General features: G+C 47.0%; 2 protein-coding genes across 2 annotated transcripts; one reads left to right on the forward strand and one right to left on the reverse strand.

Annotated features, from left to right (window-relative positions):
- Positions 1-5,972: 5,972 nt before the first annotated feature.
- Positions 5,973-14,962, reverse strand: LOC144133804 (uncharacterized). The gene is made up of 3 exons (XM_077666899.1): positions 14,768-14,962; positions 9,339-9,630; positions 5,973-6,032 (listed from the first exon to the last, which is right to left on the reverse strand). The coding sequence occupies exons 1-3, from the start codon at positions 14,953-14,955 to the stop codon at positions 5,973-5,975; spliced, it is 540 nt and encodes a 179-aa protein (XP_077523025.1). The 5' UTR covers positions 14,956-14,962.
- Positions 14,963-19,795: 4,833 nt separating this feature from the next.
- On the forward strand, positions 19,796-22,542 carry LOC144133805 (uncharacterized). Its single transcript, XM_077666900.1, has 3 exons — positions 19,796-19,933; positions 20,697-20,860; positions 22,430-22,542. The coding sequence occupies exons 1-3, from the start codon at positions 19,830-19,832 to the stop codon at positions 22,540-22,542; spliced, it is 381 nt and encodes a 126-aa protein (XP_077523026.1). The 5' UTR covers positions 19,796-19,829.
- Positions 22,543-23,279: the final 737 nt, after the last annotated feature.

A 23,279-nucleotide genomic window follows, 5' to 3' on the forward strand; every position in this document is an offset into this window, starting at 1 on the left:
CGCTGAGACTTTGGTGACAGCCCTTCGTGGGAATACTGAACTGGCACGACGGGCACAGTTTCTTGATTGAGTGTCGCGGGCACGGAGGTGGTTGAGCAGTCTATGTCACAGGCCAAAATCGCAGCATCGGAAGACGGCGCAGGCTGGAAGCCCGGAGGCGCTGACGATTGCGTGGACGCGGACGCTGCGTTCGGTGGCAACACAGCGGGAACCCGCGTAGCTATTGTCGCAGAATCCATGCAGACGCGTAGCGCGGCCTCGCTCAGCAGCGCCGAGCTAAGCACAGCTTGCGCCTGAGGGTTCCAGTTGGGTTTTTCACTTGAGAATAAGCCCACCTTGCCGGAATTTCTCCACAGGGGCGTCGTCGGCATTCGTTCTCATGGAGGGCATCGTCCGACCCACGCCCATGCGAAAAAACAGGCGAAAAAGCGAAAATACAGAGCTAAAAGCGGACACATATCCACACGATAGGTCTTCGTCTTCTTCCCTTCAAGTCATCGTGTGATGCGCGTCAAAACTTGATCTCTTAGAACGGCGCGAAAACCGTATATTCTGCTTTGAACAACGGGAGAACTTGTTTTAGAGCGAAACGAGGCAGATGTGCAACACATCGCGCTGAAGACGGGTTGAATGTAGATAAATTATTGTGCGTACAGTGTCCCATGATGTTATTCGTACGCTGCGGCGTATTTTCCGTAGACGCGTGATCACTAAGCCAAGTATCTGAATGAACAGCCAAACGAGGGTTACCGAGGCATACGTACATCTTTCCGCACTTTCCGTTTAACTCCTCACTTTTAGCTCTTTCCGAAAGACACACTCAGTCGAATGTAAGACGGTTAGCATTAGGTGACTTCCGCAGGCGTCAGGATTCAAGTATCACGCCCTAAATGTGCATAAGAACTGAATACAAGGTGCTTCGCCCAAGATTTAAGACATTTTTAAAAATAGAATGTTTGAATTTTTTGACTAGCAATAGTATTTTTGTGAAGTTTTGGCTAGCATTAATCAGCAGTGCGGCACATCAGAATACAGGTAATGCGTGCTAACTAGCTGGCTGTATATCTAATAATATATAGTTTGGGGACCTGCCCTGCCGTCCCCTGTGTTTGCTTTCTCGGGAGGCACCGTGCAGCAGCATCCTCACCTCGAAGAGGAACGCAGTCCCTTGTCAGCTACATTAACTGCAAGAGAAGGCGCCAGCGTCGCTGCGCGAGATACTGCTTGAAGCCAGCGCGCAGGAGAGGGCATGAGATCTTCAGGTGGGATCGTCAGGGCGAGCGGACGTGTCGCTCGCGGCTCCGCTCTTCGCCGGCGGGGCGAGGAAGCGGCGGGAAGACTGGCTCCCGTACTATCTCGTCCCGTCCAGGCCTTAGGTATCCCTTGCCCTAGCGTGGGCGAACATTCGCTCGGAACCTTGCTGGTTAGTCGGACGACCTCGGTTCATTAGCATATCTTGTTGCTAGCTGGCGTTATTGTTGCTGTAGCAATAAATGCCTGTTTGTGTCAGCCAATGTGTCGTTCCTTGTTACCACAGAGCAAGGGCCGCCGTGGTTGGCGTGCGCTCGGTAGCGTACGAGATCACGGGGTGGGGTCCGGACGGCTTTGAACCGGGTCAGCCGCGATTAAGCGGGGAGAAACTATATCTCCCCAACTCAACCCCACATCTGGCACCCAACGTGGGGCCCCCTCTTGGAACATCGGACGACTGTCGGTTCGGTTCGAGGAACGCTCTTTGTCCGGACTTTACAAGTGCTAGGTCTAGAGTGCATTTTGATGGCTAGAACCTGCGGCATGCTTTCTTGAGTGCAAGGTGTATTGCGCTGCAGCACGTTTGAACTTTTCGACATGCTCAGCACATTTTTCCCTGGAGTTTCTTCGCGAGAATCACTTGGGCCGCATCGAGGGTGCGCGAGGCCTAGCGCCCGCGAAGTTGCCGAGCCCGAAGCGAGTGAGTGCGGAAGCAGCGTGGGTGGTCCGAGTTTCTGTATATACTTTCTCTACTGTCTTTTTCGACTCCGGGAATCGCGGCTCCGGGAGCCGGGTGGCCTAGTGCCACGGGTGCCGCTCAGAGCTCGCTGGTATTGCAGCTCGCACCGGGCGCTCCGACACCATCCGATACGGTGGGCGCCGAACGCTCAGAAGCTGCTTTGTGCAGTGAGCGGGGTAGGACCACCCCACAAAGCTGATGTCTTCTTGCGGCTGCACGCACATAACCCGTTTCGGGTCTTTGTTGTGGCCAGGGTCAGTGGTAGTCAGGCCTGAGGCTTTTCGGAGCTGCCTGCACCACGCCAGAAGTGACGCGACCACTGGACCGTGTTCTTAAGAGGGGGCGCACCTGCTTCCCGCCCGTTTTTTTGTAACCTCGCATGAACTGAGCTGTCTCGTTCAACTCAAGAAAGGGCTTTGTTCACTGGAACTTTGCGATTGCACAGCCGCCCGACAAGTTTTGCTAGCGAGTTAGGCATTGTGCCACGAGGCCCCTGCGGACACCATTTCCCTTTCTGTTACTGACGTTAAAGGCACGCCGAGAGCGTTTCAGCAATTTTGCATATCCGGTGGAACCCCCCCCCCCCCCTCCCAGGCTTGCTTTGCGGTGCACATCGTCTCGCTGCCACTTGCTGCGACGAGGCGACCTGTATCCTGTTCGTCGCATCCATCCGGGGCAGCTGTGGCGAGACCAGTCAGCAGTCACCTCCGGTAGCTGCTACCCTGGCGACTACTGTAGAATTCTGGCCTGCAGTTTTCCAACCGGCCTTCTATTCGCGGGCCGGCGGACACGGTAGTCCTCAGGCCATTCGAGTCGCTCCAGCTGAGACCTTCACGTCGCCTTCGGAACACCGCGGAAGTCTGCGTAGACGCTGTCGGCGTGACTTCCGCTGAAAGACGTGCCTCAAGGACACGAAGACCAGGAGACTCCTCCGTAGCATATACTTTCAGGTGCGTGGGTCTATTTAAGGTTGGGGAGATGTGAGGGCCTGCCCTGCAGTTCCCTGTGTTTGCTTTCCCGCGAGGCATCATGCAGCATCAGCCTCACCTCGAGGAGGAACGCATTCCCTTGTCAGTTACGCCAACCGGCAAGAGAGGGCGCAAGCGTCGCTGCTCGATAGTCTGCTTGAAGCCCGCGCGTGGGAGAGGACATGAGGCTCTTCGGCTGGGATCGTCGGGGTGAGCGGACGTGTCGCTCGTGGCTCCGCTCTTCGCCGGCGGGCGAGGAAGCGGCGGGAAGACTGGCTTCCATACGTATCTCGTTCCGTCCAGGCCTTGCAGTATCCCTTGACCTAGCGTAGGCGAACATTCGCTCGGAACATTGCTGGTGAGTCGGATGACCTCGATTGATTAGCGTACCTTATTGCTAGCTTGCGTTATTGTTTCTGTAGCAACAAATGCCTGTTTGTGTCAACCAATGTGTCATTCCTTTGTTGCCTCAGAGCAAGGCCCGCCGTGGTTGGCTTGCGCTCGGTAGCGTACGCGATCACGGGGTGGGGTCCAGACGACTTTGAACCGTGTCAGCCGCGATTAAGAGTGGAGAAACTTTATATCTCCCCAACTCAACCCCACAATAGTTAACTCTAAGTATTACCATTAGGCTCCTTAATTACTTAGAGCAGTTTATCCCACTCTAAGTATTATCAAGATCTGTTTTTAAATTTTCGAAAACGCGGTTACCCTCGGCGCTGTGGCCCAAAAATATTTGTCTACTTTGCGCAAAATTCTTGTGCTTTCGAGAGGCTTACAGGGAAAGAAATCTCTCCAGTGCACGTAACTAGTCCAAATAGTCAAAATTTGTGGCCCGAAAGCACGGAGATAATAAGGTTTTCGAAATCCCAAACACTGATATGGCTATTACTTAAAGTGGGCTACACACTTCTCATTAATAAAGAAATCTAAATCTAATAGTTAAAAAATTAGCTATTCTATATAAATAACCATCCTGATAGTTAGCAGGTCTTAGCTGTATTCTGTTGCACTCCAGCGCCCAGAATGCTGTGCTGAAAATGCGCTCTTCGAACTCAAAAAGCCTACTTTTAAAAATTGTTTGTAGTCTTACATGAAACATCTCGTTCGTTTTTTTTCTGTCATTGACATGTGACGTGTGAAGAAAACTTGCAACCACCACACGTGAGTTGGCTGTGCATTGGAGGCTGTATAGTTTCTTGGCCCATCTACTGTCTCAACAAGGGAGAGAAAGTGTCAACCTAGCTGTCCGCAAGCTCCAAGCAGTAAGAACCTTCCATAACTACAGTACCAAAGGCGCAAAATTCATCGGGAGAGTACTGAAGCGGCGTCAATCTTTAATCGTAGCAAGGTGCAGACGTGCATTGGCCGAAATTGCAAAACGGCTTCCGGAAATAGAGTAGACCTCTGCAATCCTCTTTTTACTTTACCGAACCTTGCCCGATCGACAATCACATGCCATGAATATAGATCACAAGGAAAGAAGTGACGGTAGCATGAAGAGGACACGGCGCAGGTGGCTCGGGTACTATGTCATGCGAACACTGCGTCGACACAAATTCTCCTTTATGTACCACGGCGCATACGGACGCTGCATGCCAAAACTTTCTTTTGGCGTTGCGATAGCTTTCGCTTGTTTCCAATACCTGCAGTACTAACAGCCGGTTGGAACACCGTACGAAAAAAATTTCCATGTGGGTTGCGTATGAGAGGCAATGCAGGAGAGTTTGAGCCGGTCCCACGTTGTTTGACTTTGTACGAGAGACGCTCACCGTTTCCTTAAGCGGTGCGCACTGCGCGTGCACGCACGTATTTGTGAACGCAAGTTGTGTTCACTGTTTCCAGACACCAAGGGCTTTTATGCATGAATACCACATTGTCCCAACGGCAGTAATAGGGAAAGTGGTTGACATGTAGTGCCAGCTAGAAAGAAAATCTGATCACTGGCACCTTTGATATTGCAGATTTACGTTTAAAATTATCTGCTCGACAGGCTACGGACTATAGCTAGCTTAACATCTTGCTTACCAGCGTCGCATTTGCCTTCACGTTTCCTATTGCCTTTTGTGAAGTTTCGAATTTTGTATTACTTAACGTTTGGGACGCAGACCGCTAAGCACCTTAGTAGAGAAAATTCTGGTCATTTATGCAGCTTTCCAAGGCTGTCTAGAATCCTGAGAAATAAGCACAGGATATCGATGTTCGGTATTAAACCAGACAACTGACTGCCTTAATGATCCTCAAAGAAAGATTATATGGGTGGCTCGATGGGAGAAAAGCTTACGAGAGACCGAGCTGAAGCGTCTTTGAGGCGCTTCATGTAGAGGAAATCTGAGAACTGGTATGCGACTGCTATCACCAACTACTATATTCGATGGATTCCCAACGGTGCTGTAATGAAGATGGAATGCTGCCAAGATGTAGAACACAATCAGTAGTACCAGGCCGTTGCTACTCTTTACTGCCATAAGTACTATCCGGCATATTGCTATGTTCTATTCTACTCCGGTGCTGCCTGCTTTGACCCTGTGTGCCTATAGAGCTTTACAAACTCTTATCAACAAGCTAATTTCATCATGTGCTGGAAAATATTTTAGTCTTATATGAGGCTTTTGGTTGTACTTTGGGTTCTTTGTAATGCATACTGATCACACGCAATTCATAATTAAATGCCTCAAGGAAGAAGCTGGTAAAGGCATTCATCAATTTAGTTGCGTCAAATGAGATGCTCATGAGCAGTCATTGACGGCATAAATGAAACTCGGTGATCACACATTCTGAACAACTGTAAGACTTCGAGCCACCTGTTCTTTCCTACTATAATGCAACAGGATTAAACATTGTGGTGGGCACCAATGCAACTACAGCAGGTGTAATAATACGCTGCGTTAGCATGGTTAGAGGATAACGGCTTTCTATGCTACGAGATATATTGACACAGCATTGTGGCTATACTGCTCAGAGTGCGTGGACCACTCTGGGCTATCGAAAGCTCCTAAGTCACGCGATGTTTCTTACTGTGCTTGGTTTTTATCTTCGTCAGCCTTCTTGATAGGACTCCACATGGCGGGTACCTGTAAAGAGCGTTTGAACAAAACTGTAAATACGGTTAAAAAAACGCCAGCATTTCCTCACCTCTTCATCTGGTTAAGAACGAAGAGGCAGCAAGAGGTCAACCACTGATCTATGCCTTACGTTCAGGAAGCGCTGTTTTCTACGCCGAATGAATCTGGTTCACCGTACTAATGCTGCCATTGTTTGGGTTGAATCGCGGTGAAAAGTGAATCGCTGTGAAAATTGAGCACTGCCTTGACGGTGCAACCATGATTAAACTTCAACGAATTTCTCGTGAACTCGAATGCGTTCTCACAGAAGCAAACAGATGAGGAAAACCAAACAACACAAATGCGTAGGATTCAAAGATCCATAAGTGGTCCTAAAGCGAAGCAAATGCATTTGTTTCTTTATACTCGGAGGCGAAGGCGGCATGTAAAGAGTGCAGCTGCAGACTATGAGAAACAAGACAGCCGGGAAATGTGTCACCCTCCGTTCGCAAAGGTCACTAACAAATTCTGAGCTCCACGTAATGTACGGAGTGAAAAGGGTATACGAACACTGGAATTTCGTCTAGACTGCATCTGGGAGTCAGAGTCAATGCCGTGAGCGAGAGTTGATTTAACAATGAAAAACTCTGCGGGAAAAGTGCTGCGCTTTCGAGAACGGCTTATAAATGATTGTATCCAAACTCGGTGTAGGTGAGGGGGGGGGGGGGGTTGCTTGGCTTCTGAAATGTTGACTTGGGTAGCACGCATGGTTTAAAAGAAATGAGTGGTTGGGGAAAGTAAATGGTACAGTATCTGTCTCGCATCTCGGCGGACAACAGAACCGCGCAGTAAGGGAAAGGATAAAGGAGGAACTGAGAGGACAGGAAGAAAGAGGTTTCCTTGCCTGCTTTTTCGGCTTGAACAGCCTACATCAACGGAACTTTTCTTACCTACACAGAGCGCTTCGCTTCCTTTCCCACTTTTGGCCCGTTGTCCGCTGTAAAGTCAAGCCTCTTGTTTTTTTTCTTTAGTTCGAGTGCACTCGGCGCCTCTCGCAGCTTTCGCTCTTTGAGGCACCACAGCGCCCACCGGACCTTCGGGAATTTTATGTAACATTCGGAGAGCCGAACTGAAAACAACAATGAAGGGAACGATTTCCACCATATAGCAAGTGATGGCACCAGTTATAACACGTCGCGTGAGCGGCTGCAGCCAATGCAAAGTGATCTAAGGCATCGTGAGTCTAAGCTACAGTCTGCGCCGCCAGCTGTTGGAACTCCGCTCCAGGCTAAATTACGCTAGTTCTTTTTTTCTGGTTGCCCCTATTACGAGGAAAAGACGCGCTCTTTTAGAATGAGTTCGGCCTCTAGTTGAGCATAAGGTTCAACTTCAGGTTCACTCAGATTTCAAGACAGTATTCGTTGCACTTTGACGAGAATGGCAGCTTAAATAGTTCCATGAGTTAAACCCTCTGCCCCTCCGACGTCTTGTTGCCAGCCGCGGCCTTCACGTGCAGGCTCGGTGCAATTCAGTCGAAGCTCTCGTAGTAAGTGCTCCTTTGGCTACCAAAAGTGTCTAGCGGAGCGCCGCTGCCTCTTTCAGCTTCAGAAGAAATGAAGTTGGCTATTTGGAGTAGAAGTGCAAGCGAGCTTTTGGTTATCGCAGTCGTTCCCTGCACGCAGAGGTGTCATACCCATTAAGTACACTCACGGCAGTTACTTACCTCGGCAAAACGATAGCCTAAATGACTCCACTGAAAACGCTGCGCCAAATGCGGTCATCTTCTAGCCGCAGACTTTTTATCCTCATCCGTACAGTTCGCTTTCTGCGCTTCTTGCTCGGAATCAGCTACATGTGTGATATTAATCTAGAACACACACAATTGTTGCGATCTGTTGAGATCGCTCTCAAAATCATCCACTCGAAACGTATCACGACAAAAGCTTGGCATTAGATTTGGTGGTCCACCGCTGAAATGATCTGCATCGAACTAATTTCAATTCAAGAAAGAAGGCTTTGCACGTTCTCAATACACTTGGAAGAATGATTTTGATTCAATGAGACAGACCGGAGTTTCATACATGATATAATTTTAGTTCGGTGATAAAAAAACCTGAAGACCCGTAACGAATAGACAAATCTCTAGGGCAGCCTGCCGAAGCGTCTAGAGCACATTAAACTCGCACGCTATTTCAGTGGCAACCGGTTTTGTCTTTAGTGAAGTCATGACTTCTACAAAGAACTTCCCATTATTCGTAATTTCTGCGTACTGCCCATATTGCAATATGCAGTATTTAAATTTCCGCGTACCAATATGAGAAATTTTTTTTTTCTCTTTTGATAAAAGACAATATACACTAGGATTGGGGAAATAGTGCGAAAGTAATGTTTTTTTTTTGCATTTTAGCCTTATTGCATCAGAGAATTAAAAGCAGACAAAGCTCGTTTTGCCATTGGAAGTAATCCCATTGACTGATTGCAACTGCCGAAAAATATATGCGGCACAAGTTTTTGTGTTCAATTCTTCCATTTAGTTTATTGGATACGATACACGTTTGCTTTGCGTTGCCTCTTCCAGCTGTGTACTGAGATGCGGCTGAGCAAAGAAAAGTGGACTAAGCTGCTGTCAGTGCAGAGTTCGAGGTAAAAAGTCTATGTCAAGCCGATGTCTAGAACCTACTCTTAACATCGACTAAATACATTAAAGTAGCTGCGTTTTAATGGAGGAAAAACGCTAATGCGCCCGTGTGCTGTGCAATGTCAGTGCACGTTAAGGATCCCCAGGTGGTCTAAATTATTCCGGAGCCCTCCACTACAAAACCTCTCCCTTCCTTTCTTCTTTCAATTCCTCCTTTATTCCTTTCCTTATGGCGTGGTTCAGGTTTCCAACGATATATGAGACAGATATTGCGCCATTTCCTCTCCCCCAAAAAAACAATTATTGTTATTATTATTATTAACTGTTTCCTCCATAACACGATTTCGAGAGTTTATTGTGATGACTACGCAGCTGACTTAAGCTTATCCGCCACGTTTTAAAACATTAAATGCCGGACTCATAGCAGCACAGCTGACAATAGAATATTGGAATATGATATTCTCTCTTTCTATCCTGTCGTACAACCAAATCTACAATCCGTACTCCAAAACTCCAAGAGACCTGGCGTGAATGACCGGGAGGTAAAGCGCTGGCATATGGGTTTTCTACTCCATTCCGCTGGATGGCAACATCCTTTGCTGCTTCATGCAAAACGTGTTTCTTATGATGTAGTTGTGTATTCATGCCCTTGCTCGCGAGTCATTTTTTGCCATACTACTGAAAAATATGTTTCTTACGGCTGCGATACCGAGTGTGCTCATCGTTGGGCTGGCGAAGCCTCGAGCAGTAATTTCGGCTGCTCCTGGTTCAGTAAGCTCGCATGGGCGTTTTTCTGGAGCTGAGGCTGGTGCTGGCTCGGGGAGGCTCTTCAGAGCTGGCGCAGAGGCCGAACTGGAAGCAGCATTCGTTTCCTGCAGACAGCTGTTCAGATCGGGCGACAGTCCACCTGCGCGGCTGCAGCTGGCTTTTCGTGACTCCTTGGACTTCTTGTGCCGGTGCGGCGAAGGCATCCCGCGGACCTCAGAGGAACTGCATGCAGTCCACCAGAACCGATAAGAGGAGCGGAGTAAAAAGGCAGCAGAATTTATTGAAAAAGGAGGAGGCGGCTTGTGCCTCTTACATTGCAGTCGAACACAAGTTTATACACTTGAATTACCCACCGTGGTGAATTATTGCTTTTGGTGCTCGGCTGGTGACTTGAAACACACGGGTTCGATCCCGGCCCCACCGGTCGTGTTTCGACGCAGTCGAAATACTAGAGGCATGGGTACTGTGCGTTGTCAGTGCAAATTAAACACGCCCAGTTGGTCGAAATTTTCCGGAGCCCCTTCACTGCGGCATGAACATAGCATGAGTCGCTATAAGACGTTAAACCTCACAAAGCTAAGCTATACACTTGAATCGAAGAAGCAGCTGACTCACAGGCTTTTCTCCCCTGATCCCCCTCTGTTTCACTGTGACCAGTCGAAGCAGCAAGTGCAAAACCAGCAATTTAATTTATATTCTACCGAACAGACTGGGTCAGGCAACAAATGCTAGTCAATGATATAGGAATCGAAATGAAGAAGAGGAATTCGCATGGGCTGCGCAAGTAATGCAGTAGGAAGATTACCGATGTTCGTAATAGTAACAGACTGGACGTTAAGAGAAGGTGGCGTAGCAGATGGCGGCAGAAAATCTTGTAGGTGGGTGATATTAGCAGTTTGGGGGGTCGAGGCCACTTCCTAGAAGAGATTAACGCCATCAGGACTCAAACTCTGTGTCGTTTAGTTTCTCAAAGCAGTATATCTCATCATCACCGCCGCTCGCGCAATTGCTTACTTGTGTGCCACTACCAGCACACAGTCGTGATTAGTTCTTGCTATAAAACAAGTGGCTCTGTCTCCCGTGCACTAAATTCAAGATGGTTCTTTGCGTTTCTTGAGAGGGCCACATGATCTCTCCAAACGTGAATTCGACGGTGTGGAAGGAGCAGACGATGATTGAAGCGAGATAATGACGACAAAGAGAAAATATATTTACAGGATGTACAAAGACAAACTGCGTTACAAGTTGAGTCACTCAGACAGTCAAACTGTAACTTAAAAGAAAATATCTCACATAGAGAAACTCGACAAGACCTCACTCATCGACCCATGGTTAGAGTCTAGGTCTGTAAAATCACGTGCCAATGCACGGAGCCTCTAGCTCACCTAGACAAGACTGCCCTCCAATGATTTTACATGCAATTTTAAAGCTTTTTAAAACAAAGAAGTTAGGGCGGTTATACTTCGAATCCCACCCTAAGCTTCGATAACCAATATAGGTAGCCACAACCCCTGAAGGTTGGACCCAACTTCGAGTCCGGGGCGGCTTGGCTAAAAAGAAAAGACACATACAGAAAAGATTCTGAAAACGCTCTCTCCGGGGGAGTTCTCGTCCTTATTGCTTGATGCTTTCTCCTTCCCTGCCGCAGCCGCGCGTCGCCTCTCGAAGGATGAAACGTTTTTTTAGGTAATTGGCGGGACCACTAATCCACTGGCTCACCGCAGGAATGTGAGACGGCGGAGACCCGCGACGCTTCGGTGCCATCGAACATGCCAAAAAAAAAGGGGGGGGGGCATCACGGAATGCGAGGTGGTTCGCATATTTCCGCAGACGTGCAGTATCGGGGTCTGCCGCCGTGGAAATGCTGCCTAAGACCAAGTGGCACCACGTGCTCGTTTTCGGCCGTCACAGCGGTGCTGTCAAGCAGCCAGTGCCTCCTGCGCCTTTGCCACTGCTTGCGCGGGTAGGGGGAGCTTGGAGCTTCACTGAGAACTCTCCACGTAGACCGGAGGCTCGCAGTGACCGTAAGCTAAGGGAATAAAAAAAATGTACGCGTTGATGAAGCGCGGCCTTACACGCGCCTAAACCACAACATCGGTGTTTGTTGCCTTCAGAAACTATAGATAATTACTTATCCAGCACTGATGTGACTTGGTCCCAAATTTGGATGCGAAAATCGGACTATCAGGGAGAAGACGCCAGTGTAGGCTGCATTGTTCCTTGCACCTTCACTCCCTCCTTGAGTGCAGAGCCTCCTTTTCTCTCATTTCCACCCATTGTCTCGGCTCCTGTTCCCAGCACAGTAACGAGAGAAGTTGGAAGATAATCGCCGATTAGCCAAGGTGCCAAGCGTGCGTAGTACCCAGTAAGACTCAACCCGGGTCTTTGTTTTTGAAAGATGCAATTGCATGTAGCAGCATGCGCATTGATCGGCTGTTTCTCGAGCTCTGGGTGTGATTGGATTGTGTGGTGTGGCTAGTCTCGAAATGTACGAGCATATTTCCCCACGGGGGAGTTCGAAGAGTGTGGATGAAATTTGCGGTTGTTTTTTTTTGCTTTACCAAATTCACGCATAACAGAGGAGGCTTTAAAACGAGGCAGTGGGCATCACCATCTTTGGCCCTACCCGACAACTTTTGAGGAAATCAGCAATCGCCCATATTTTTTCTTTGACCAAAACGGTCAAGGAATGCATTGTGTTGACATGACCGGGCACATCTAACAGCCTTTTCTCTGACGCATGTTTGCTTGCTTTTATTCTTTAGTCTTCCGAGAAGAATTATCACAGAAAAACAGTCAGAAGGGTATAAAAATGCGGTTGCCCATGCTTTCACACTGTGCATATCTGTAATGAGTGAGTGACATGCACCGATATGCCAACTGGTAAAATTGATACAGGCTGTCATTCCATAATGATAAGGGACAGGTTGCACTGCAAACAGCTCAGTGGTGTTCAATGAGGGCGCTGGTCGTGTATGACGTCAACGCCTTGCGCATCGAGCCGTTGCCGACATGTGCATGGAAATGTCTTTGCCGTAAAGTCGACCTCCATGACCGAAACATCGCTGCTAGCTCACAGGAGGCGAACGTGTTCGGCATCACGGCGACGCTGTGTGGAATCTGGTATGTGCATTCGGTCAAAGTGAGTCTTCTTTTGCACTATATAGGCTTTCAATATTATGTGAGATTAATTAATTGATAATTCCTTCTCGCACGTATCCAAATGGCTCCAACGAAACCGTCTAAAAAAACCCCCTGAGCACACTGGCTTGAGGTCCTTTTACAGAGCATTACTCTTGTATAGCCCGTTGAGTTGCCCATGGTGTGGACAAGTGCGCATGCAAGATTATTTGCGTCAGCTTCCGTTCTACGGGGATGTAATGTGTCTCGAATGGCTGTAGCTTGTATTCTGAATATTCTTCAATGAGCCACATAAAACTGTATTTTAAGCTTGCCATGCGAATTGAATGAAGAGAGCATTTTGAAGATAGACGCATCTGCGTATCATATAAGCACTGACGAGGCTGCGGATCGTATATGAATCCGTTTTCTTCCTTCATGTACAACGTTTTAAAAACAGCTAAGATAATTTTACATGTGTACACAGCAACTCACATCCAGAAAACATTGTATAGTGTCATAGAGGTGGGATATCTGAAGCCTTCTAAAATTACATAATTATTCACCCAAGAGGATTAAATTTGTTGTCAGATATGTAGGCCGGTTCGCTACAAAATATGAACTTTTTAAAAATTTTCCTCCAAAATAATCACAATTCATGGCTGAACGGGATAGATACGCCGTGTGGGGATCGAAGAGATCGTAAGAGAAAGCACCGTTTACGACCATTTATGGCACATTCTTGATCCCTAATTGTGTCGCAACGCATGCGAAATTGTATTTCGCAGACCAGCTGCTTTGATACGCTCTCTTCGGCTCTCTCCCGCAGCCTGCTCCATCCGCTCTTATCTCTAATGCTGGCCAGGAACTTTATCTCGGGTCAGGAACTCTCTCTCAGGATAAACTATTAATGGCGAGTTAGATGAGAAGGCATACGCGCGCCCTATCTCGCTATCTTTGATAATGGCATTATGCGCGCAAATAGCAAATACACCAAGCTTCATTATTAGCTGGCTCTCCAAATCATTGGGAGATGAAAATCTTCAGTTCTGTAATACACCGATCCAGTGAGAAATAGTGGGCTAGAGCCCTGAGAAGCCACCCTTCTTCTTTAGGAATCGAATCTGCTGACTGATTGCCTACACAGCCAAGGGCTAATGTTGCAGCCTGCCACAATTTGGCGCTGTACGTTCAGAAAAGTGACATGTTTTATTCCTAAGGCACTGCCAACCAGTTTTGCTTTTTGTATGTGGGATGTCCTTCTTGAGCGCGCCCTTCTTAGTCATTGACTCTTTCATTGGTGCGGCTGAACAGCGCGGAACAAGTATATGGCAAAAATACAGACGCAAACCCCTGTTTCCGCGTTTACGGGACATGTAATTGGTAAAGCACAGAAGTGAACAATAGCGAGTGTGTGTCGCGCTCGCGCAATCACTGCACCATACTTTTCACACTTCTTGGGGCTTTATGCTCTCCTGTGGCGAGCCAAAGCCTCAGCCATAGGACGCGTAAACGACGCAAGCTTGTGTTGAGTGAAACATACAGCATTCTTTCGGAGCATGGCCGAACGTATTGCGTGGACCGTTGTCGGCCAGCTACGTGTTGAAGGCAAGCTCCTGGAACATAAAATTGTAGTGTTATGTGGGATTTAACATTTAGAGGTGACACATTGGCTGTGTAGGACTCCGTTGTGGGTTGTTCCGTTTTGATATGATCTTTTTCGTGGTCCTTACTATGCGCTCATATCGCATATCACGAGACAGTTTGTGAATTTCCCGTCAATTGAAATGCGGCCACCAAGACCAGGATCGGCTCCTACAACATTAAAAACAGCAGCCGAATGCGAAAGCCACTGCAATATTGCAGCGAATATAGACATTCAGCTCCTTGTCTAAAAACGGCCTCTTAGCTAGATATATCAGACAGATACTGCGCCATTTCCTTTCCCCAAAAAGCCAATTATTATTATTACAATATAAAAGGTGATTATAGTACATAACATGTCAGTATTACTTGCACTCTATAAAACTCCTTTGAAAATTTCAAACTTCATCGCAGCCCGACGCGGCCTTTAATAAACTGTGCGTCTTAGCAGAACCGCCCTACCGGTCGAGTAGCCTTGGGTTCACGCTGAACTAGGGCGCGTAGATGCTTTATCTGCGGTGTTCGGATTTATAAGAGCATCGGCTTCATAGCGAGTACCCGAGCGAATGTTTTTTCTGAAGGCAAAGTGACTCACGTTTCGTATTTAGGAGACATGTCACCCAAGATCTTCTGGTGCTTTTCAGAGTGCCTCCTGTGACGCCTCTTGTGTCCACTGTGCCTGAAGCTGCTCGATGGAATGACACCGGCTGCAGTGGTTGAGTCAGCCGGAGTGCAGTCATAGGAGTACTTTTCAGGAGATTCCATTGTCCGAGAACTCCTCATGCAAGGTCGGCCAAGGGTTGAGCACGGAATACAGAGTCCGCTTAGGTTAGCCCGACACTCATTCACTCACACTTCGCTTTCTTCTTCTATTGCTGAGAGTGACAGGGGCGGGTATACGGTATGGTCTTAGCTAACGCAGCTTGGAAGCCACGCCTGGTGAACCCTCCAATGGTTGTAGTCAATATTTTACGTTATTTTAAATGATCTGCACAAATCATTCGTCTAAAAGCACGTTCAGTTTTTTGGAGCAGAATGGAACCTCCCTTCCTTAATTCCTGCGTTATGATAGCAGATTTCTCTTCATCATCCTTGCAGCTGCTGTACAGCGTAAGGCAAAGAGAAATATGGGAATTGCCATTTTCCCGAACCAATAATGGTTTTAACAGGTTGCAATATCGTGTACCATTCCTGCTAAATAGCCTCGAAAAGTGACATATAGACCCGAACCCCACGACTAGAAAACAATGGAAAAAAATTTTAATGACAAACGACGGTCTTCAAATTAAAAAAAAAGAAAAATTTGTAATGTAAAGTTTCCTCTTATGTTACAGCATACTTGTTTTTGCATTGGGTTTGTATGGTTCTTTTATATGTCTGTACGTCGTGAGTGAGAATGGTCTAAATTGGACCAGAGATGCTTTTTTATCTTTTCCTTTAGCTGTATATGTTTTCAAACATGTTGGCCTGTACGTGGGATGCTATCGTACGCGAATACATTTGTCTTGCTTTTGTGTGTGAGATGCAACATATATATGCAAACTGTCGCCGCAGTGGCTTAGTGGTTACGGCGCTCGGCTGCCGGCCCGAAAGACGCGGGTTCGATCCCGGCCTCGGCGGTCGAATTTCGATAGAGGCGAAATTCTAGAGGCCCGTGTACTGTGCGATGTCAGTGCACGTTAAAGAACACCAGGTGGTCGAAATTTACGGAGCACTTCACCACGGCGTCTCTCAGAGCCTGAGTCGCTTTGGGACGTTAAACCCCCATAAACCAAATATATAAGCAAACAATATGTATTTACCATGAGTCTAAAACCTTCGCGCCGCCAATCAAACAGGCGCAAGAGCCTCCTCAAGCTGCTTGTAGCAGCTTTTTTGCTCTTGTCCCAGCATTCCTTTTATTATACGTGGAAGAATGCTGAAAAAAGATTTGATTTGATCTTTGTCTGACGGCGTTTGTCTTCTACAATATCTAGTGTAGTCTTTAGAGTCCCGCGCACCGAAAAACATGTGTCATGCGTTTGGTACTTCCTGGGTCCTATTTATTACATAGATGGCGAGTACGCCCAATTGATGTCATGAACATCAACTACAAGAAGCCTGGTAGCTATGGACAATAGAAGCGAATGGTAATAATTTGTATGTGCAGCAGATATTCCAAATATTTCGCCTCTTATCACCCGAAAGCGTTTGGCAGCATTCCTGTCCTCGGCTGTTCCAAGCAGAATTTAGGTCCATTCACAAACGTTTCAGGCATGCGTTGCAAAGGCAGTACATTAAATAATTGACGTGCACTCCAAAAAGCCCACCAGTTTGGTTCTGTCAGTTGTCAAGACAGACACGAAAGTTTTATGTGTAGCGTATGGCTCCTAATTAAACGCATGTCGACTGTTATAAGGCCCTTCTTTTAATATTTAAGTTCCATTACATTTCTGTTAATGCTGCCAGTAATTCTCAGGGAGTTTTAAAAGTTGCCTGCTAGTAATGCTAACAACGGTTGTCTGTATTCGATGTTTGTTTTTCTGGCCGCTTCACTGACGTCGTCGACGAGATCGGCGTCCCTTTTTATCGTGCTCATGTCTCCGCCTGCGACGGCGTCTTAATATATGAAGGCAGAAATAATAATGCGTATTCCTTCTTTGACCTTGAAGCTTTTTTCTTTGCAGACAACGCGCGCGTTCGTTTCCATTTTAAGTCAGGTGTAACCCTTCAACCCGAGCAGTCGCTACTAAAAACAGTTGAAGTCGAAGCGACGCCGTGTTCTCAAAAAGCAATATACAAAGCCTAGAATAAAAATCGCCCATGGTCCCCGCACATCTCGGACGGAGGACAACAATAGCAGCAGTGGTTGCTGTTTTAATGATAGCAAACGCGGCAGTTGAGGTCATAACTTGCCAAACGCAAGCTTATTCATCGTTGAATGAGAATGACATCGCTAGATATGGAACGGACTTTTCAATCCGTACCAGAGCAGGCAACTTCTCAAGGGCATGATCCAGCTGTTCTCGACCCCGTTTCCGAAAGTCGAACCCGGAATGTGTCCGCCACGTTTTTAACTTTCAGTTGCTCTTCATAAATTCACGCATCTCCAGTAGTGTGCAAAGATCACACAAGGTGTGAGGTGCGGTCGAGGCGACAGTGCCAACGGCAAAGATATTTCATAATCGTGGGTAAATATAATATTGTCATGGACAAACGTAGCAGGAAGCACAGCCATTTATTGGGGCGAGGCTTGCCGAACCGCCGTGCTCATTCGAGACAAAGGCGTTCGGCCACCAGGTAGCGCCGGCAGAGTGTCAGCAGTGTGGCATTGCCCCCCCTCCCATCCAAGAGGCACCCACTCGATGCCGCACGCGAGGGGGGAAAACATACGAAAGGCGGAAAGTTAACGGCGCGAGTGTCTTTGTGGAAAGGGGCTAACGGGAGTAATACGGCTTCATTCGTGCCAAAAGCACGACTTCGGACGTCGGTTGCCGAGAGGACCGGACAAGTCCTTCAGGCAGCACCTCGTAGGTCACCGCACTGAGGCGTAACACCTGGTATTTACCAAAGTAACGGCGAAGAAGCTTCTTGGAGCGCCCTCGCAGGCGGATCGGGCTCCACACCCAGACTTGGTCACCGGGTGAGTAAATCACCTCCCTGCGGCGGAGGTTGTAGCGCTCGGCGTTGCGTTGTTGTTGGTGCCGGATTCGCTGTCGAACAACTTGGCGAGCGGCTTCAGCGTCAAGAACAGATTGGTCATCGCCCACGACAGAAGAGGGAGTAGGATCCGAAAGAAGCATAGTCAAGGCTTCGCGACCGTGCACCATAAGGAACGGAGTGAAGCGCTTCGTTTCGTTCAGCACAGTGTTGTACGCAAACGTGATGTAAGGCAGTGTCCGGTCCCAGTTCTCATGGTCATCGTCCACATGCATCGAAAGCATATCGGCAGTTGTCTTAAGCCACTCAGTCAGTCCGTTGGTTTGCGGATTGTAAGCTGTTGTCTTTTGATGGCTAGTGCCACTGAGTCGAAGTACCTCGCTCGTAAGTGCCGATGTAAACGCGGTACCCCAATTACTTAATACGACTGTTGGGGCTCCGTGACTAATCACAATGCTGTGAATGAAAAATTGTGCAACTTTGGCGGCGGTATAACGGGGAAGGGCCTTGGTCTGACAGTAGCGGCTGAGATAGATAGTGGCAACAACAATATACCGGTTGCCCATCGAAGGCGCCGGAAATGGGCCGAGGAAGTCCACGCCGACCTGTTGAAATGGAAGGCGCAGGGGATCGATAGGCTGCAAGTGCCCGGCTGGCTAAGAAAAATCAAATCAAAACTTTATTTTCTCTATCAAGGAGAAAGAGGGGGTGGCGGGTAAAAGCCGCATGATTGCGGCCTGACGAAACCAGGCCCCCTAATGTACAATTCGGCAGAAGTTTGAAAAAAAAACACATTTAGCTTCACATAGTTAGCTAGAAACAGATTTCGTTAAATACGCTTCAGCTTAAACACAGTGCATATAAGAGAACCTTTCAACGCCATTAAGAAAAAAGAATCTGCAGCAGTACTGATCAGTTTATGGCAGTCAAAACACAGGAAACAATAAAATAAGCAACAAGTAACAAGCACTAAGAACACCAAAAAGTACAAACACAAGCATACAAAATTTATCAGGCGTTAGCTGCAAGAAAATGTGCATAAACTGCTCGTTAGGACATCTTTTCCGGGCAGACATCGATGGCCGCAAGGTTATTTAAAAGAACAGATGCGTGATAAGAAATGGACTGGCGACCATAATCTGCACGACAGAAAGGCACAACCCATGAGTCATTTCGACGAGTATTGTAGAAGGAAATGTGGGGTAGAAGATTTATTAAGTCCAGGAAGCTGCGATTACACGCCAGAACGGACGAGCGATATGTAGACGTGAGACGAAAATGACAGATGGATTCTATGGGAAGAAGTTTAAAGTGATGAAAGTAATCAGAAGTATGCGCATGACATGAAATATTAGCAATTGCACGCAAGGCACGTTTCTGACATATTTTAAGTTTCCCTGTTTTTCTTAGATGTAGTTCAAGGCGGATTTAAATTGGTGGCGAAGGCTGGGCCGAAAAGTGGCTTAGCGCGACTGCAGCACAACCAGAGGATGGGGGCAAAACACTCATATAAAGAAATGATAAAGCTACAAAATTGGAATGTAATCTGCCAATAGAAAAGAAGAATATATTAGCACCTTGTTTTATGAAAGAAATAAGTCATTTTATTAAAACCTGGCAAATTTTGTATTTTTGCAACACTCTTGACCTGCCCCCTATTCATGAGTGTGCGGTGCATTACAGCGCGTCTTTGCAGGCCTTGTTTCGATACCCGGCTAACCCGGCCACAGTGGCGGGAGCTTACGAAGCGATTTCTTATCGCCAGCTGTCTGCGATAGAGCGCCTGGTAAAGCGTATAAATTTAGCTCGCCGGTCTCAAAATGCTCCTTTTGCGAAGTTTTCGTCGTCCTTGCACGTCGCTTATTTGTCACCGTTCGGTAAGATTTGCACCCCGCTGCACCGCTGCGGCAGTTTTCTCGGTTTTGTCGTTTCCTTCGGCGTGCGGCCAGTGCGAAGTCTTTTTCCGTCTTTGCACGCTTCGCGTTCTTCTTTTGAAGCGCTTAGCGCTTCATTTCAAGATGAGCTTGCGGCATGTGAAGAAACGATGCTCCGTGGTACACTGCGACAGCGTGGATAGTACCATTGGTGTCACGCTACACCGATTCCCGCTGGACTTTCACAGGTGAGCTCTTGACAGTGTCGTCTGCTCTAGGTATGCGCGATAGCTTCGATATGGTTTCGCCGGGCTGTTCGCTCGTGTTTCATAGCTGTAACCCGTTCGTGCGTACTTGGCTTCATGTTTTCGGGGATATTTATGCACTACACTGCAGGGCACACACTTTCAGTGCTGAGGTGTGCGAAAGAGGCCCAGATTTTTCTAATTTATAGTGAGTTTCATGCAGCTGACTATCACCAACGTGAACTTCACACCGGGCTCTCAGGAGCAACCACGTGCACGCTACTGACCGGGAGGCCCATTTAGAACAAAGTTTGCTACCTGACAGCTCTGAGTACGACATTGTTTAGTTTTGCAAAACCATGAAGCCAATTTGAGGATCCCCTCGCAGCTGGGAGTATCGAAACTCAGCCTCGTGTATGTGCGCGGCTTTGAGGAGGCTTTAACTGGATTCGCTCAGCAGGAGTTATTGCCTGCCTTGGTATTGCTGTCCTACATATACATGACTGTCAGGGTAATTTTAAACGCACTTCACTCTCGTCACTCGTTGAGCTTAGAAAAGCAGCTAGCCGCGTGGCATGAGGATGAGCGTTACCGTACTCTGGGGCGCAGAGAGCTTGGCGCGAGCATTTACTACCATTGTTCAGATGTAATGCAAGTATAATTTACTGCAGTTAGCAGTGACAGGAATAATGACGCATTGGCGTTTCGAGTATGCGTATTCCTTTTGGCGCAGTTGTATCTAACGTGCATGTTGCATCACGTCCAGGTGCCGAGCGTGGGCGCAGTTCTGCCGCAACGTCAGCCTGGAGAAGAAGGCGCCGTCGCAGCTACGAGAACTCAGGATTTGCTCGAGGCACTTCGAACCATCTGTGTATCTGCCGTCAGGAAGGCTGCGACACGATGCTTTGCCTACTCGAGCAAGCATTGCCGGTAATTTTTGTTATCAAACTTTTAAGGCATTCGCCGCTCTTGAAATGTCAGGTTTTGTGAAAAAATGAAATTTTTCCTTTTTGTCGTAACCGTAAACAGTCTAGCGTCTTTTGCAAAACGAATTATGTATCTGTCTTGTGGCTTTAAAAATTACAGTAAATTTTTACCTGCACCCTGCTAAGCGAAAACGAAAATGGAAGTATCGCTTTCACTTGAGCACATATAATTATATACATATCGTATATATACATATCGTGTATATATATGTATATATATATATATATATATATATATATATATATATATATATATATATATATATATATATATATATATATATATATATATATATATATATATATATATATATATATATATATATATATATATATATATATATAATATTCGTTTTACGTCTCTTGTATGCACTGTACACTGTATGTGAGGTTCGTGACAAATGTCCAACATAGCATAGAATTAGGTTTGTGCTTGTGGTAAGCTAATGGCGCAAGCTTAGTAGGCGAAGGGTGCTCAAGCGAATTTCTAGGCACGGGTGCGGAAGAAGTACACTGACGGTGTGAATACTCTTGCCTGATATTTCCGGTAAAAAAAAAAAAGGATAATGGAAGTGGGATATTCAGTAGTCTGGTATGGCAAAGGGCTCCAAAGGATCTTAACGTGAGTCTGTCAGTCTTCCGGTTCAGGCTGTTTGATGCCGCTAGCCACTTCAGCAACGGAAACCAGGCGACTCTACATGTTTTGCAGCAAGTGGGAGTTGAATCTTTCATATTCACCGTTCACCGTGAAACCTTGTCTCATGAACGGTCCCTGTCGTGTCCAGAGGGCATTCTCGTCCTTCCTTTGATAGCTCAAAAGAAGTGAGGGGGAAAAAAGGGTGAGCCTTCCTAAATGTTTGATGAATTTTAGTACTCCAGAACTTTGCTTTCTTGTATGCAGAGCTTGTTTTTTCATCTTCAGTCTTATCAGGATGCAATCTTATGCCGACTTGGGCAAGGTACGCTTGGTGAAAAGCTTCTCGAGATATTGTGTGCTCATGTGTTATGTATAAAAGCATGCACTGAACGATTATAGAAATGCACTAATAATTGTTTGTGTTGCCTTTTACCTCAATATTCATGCTAGCGAAAGCCAATGTTTGTACAGGTTTTTATTTTTTGCGATAATTGCTTACGAATTCATTCTTGTTGCATCTCATTGCGTAGGCCATAGGCTGACCTGCATAAATCTGTCAACAATATGGGGCACATTACTTGATTTGCGAGCTATCGTTGTTTGTGTAATAGGCGAATTTCGCACTCTTCAAAGTAAAACATAGCATATGAAAATTGCAAATGATTTACTGGTGCTCCACAGCTGTTAATGACATCAAACTAATATGCCTAACGATTAAGGGTGGTAAACAGAATTTTATTTCATTGGATAAGCATTTTTCTTTCTAGAGTGATGACAATGTGAACCGCATGCTGTGGAAGCTATAGTTCTTTGGAAATTATTTACTATAAAGGTACTGAATTCTCTTTTCCCTCCGCAATAATGTTGCCATTTCAGACACCTCAAGCGAATGCAGCAGCGACATGGACTGTTCACAATCACTGAGCGAAACTTCGGCATCAGTGCGCCGGGCTGGAGAACCAGGTGAGCAGGGTTGTATGCATAACTGACATAAATCTTTTGAAAATGGTGACGACTGAAAGCTCATTGGACTGCTTCTCATGATAGCTGCCTCCGGTGAACATGTTTCCAAGGGGTACGTCCAGAGTCGGTCGTCCCAGTCGCTGCTACTCTTCCAAGAAGGTGATTGTTATTTCGTATCTGCTCGAACAGCCTGAGGAGGTATGGCTCAAAAATATGCTACAATTCCTTGTCTGTGCGCTGTGCAGATGCAGATGGTGCCAGCCCTACTAGTTCTACGCTGAACCAAGCTTGTTCCCACGCCAGTGGCTTCATAATGGTTCAGTGTAAGTGTTAATTCCGCCTGTGGCGCTTAGTTATTAATTGTGCATTGTTGGGTTGCTGGCTTCCCTGTCAGAACTGTGCTGTCACTATATTTTGTTCTTTATATTCTGTGGGTGCAGCTGACCACACATATGCAGGACCAAGCATTGAAGCAAGCGCTTCATCTCTGGAACCTGGCACGGCAGGGGTGGCCGCAACACTGTCAGCGAGTGCTGATCTGTCACCAGGAGCTCCGTTCAGCAGTTCGCCTCTTTATGAAGGTAAGCAATTTTACAACGCTTTCGCAATATTGCGCACTTTTTGGTGCTACAGGACTACATGCAGCTATGACTAAACCCGACGTAGCAACTTATTGTTCTTCCGTCGACTCTGTACGTTGCAGGATCTTTCACCAGCTCCATCAATGAAAGGCGGCCACTGCAGAAACTTCGAGCCAAGCTCA

This window comes from Amblyomma americanum, chromosome 5 (assembly GCF_052857255.1).
Source record: "Amblyomma americanum isolate KBUSLIRL-KWMA chromosome 5, ASM5285725v1, whole genome shotgun sequence".
NCBI classification, from domain to species: domain Eukaryota; kingdom Metazoa; phylum Arthropoda; class Arachnida; order Ixodida; family Ixodidae; genus Amblyomma; species Amblyomma americanum.

Bases quoted from the DNA above. Each gene is read 5' to 3' on its own strand.
- LOC144133804 (XM_077666899.1), bottom strand. From the start codon at position 14,955: ATGAGGAGTTCTCGGACAATGGAATCTCCTGAAAAGTACTCCTATGAC. The intron at 9,631-14,767 runs GTGAGTCACTTT...GACTGCATGCAG, and splicing joins ATGTCTCCTAAATACGAAAC to TTCCTCTGAGGTCCGCGGGA. The intron at 6,033-9,338 runs GTAAGAAACATA...CGCTCTTTACAG, and splicing joins GCACACTCGGTATCGCAGCC to GTACCCGCCATGTGGAGTCC.
- LOC144133805 (XM_077666900.1), top strand. From the start codon at position 19,830: ATGAGCTTGCGGCATGTGAAGAAACGATGCTCCGTGGTACACTGCGAC. The intron at 19,934-20,696 runs GTGAGCTCTTGA...CATCACGTCCAG, and splicing joins TTCCCGCTGGACTTTCACAG to GTGCCGAGCGTGGGCGCAGT. The intron at 20,861-22,429 runs GTAATTTTTGTT...TTGCCATTTCAG, and splicing joins TACTCGAGCAAGCATTGCCG to ACACCTCAAGCGAATGCAGC.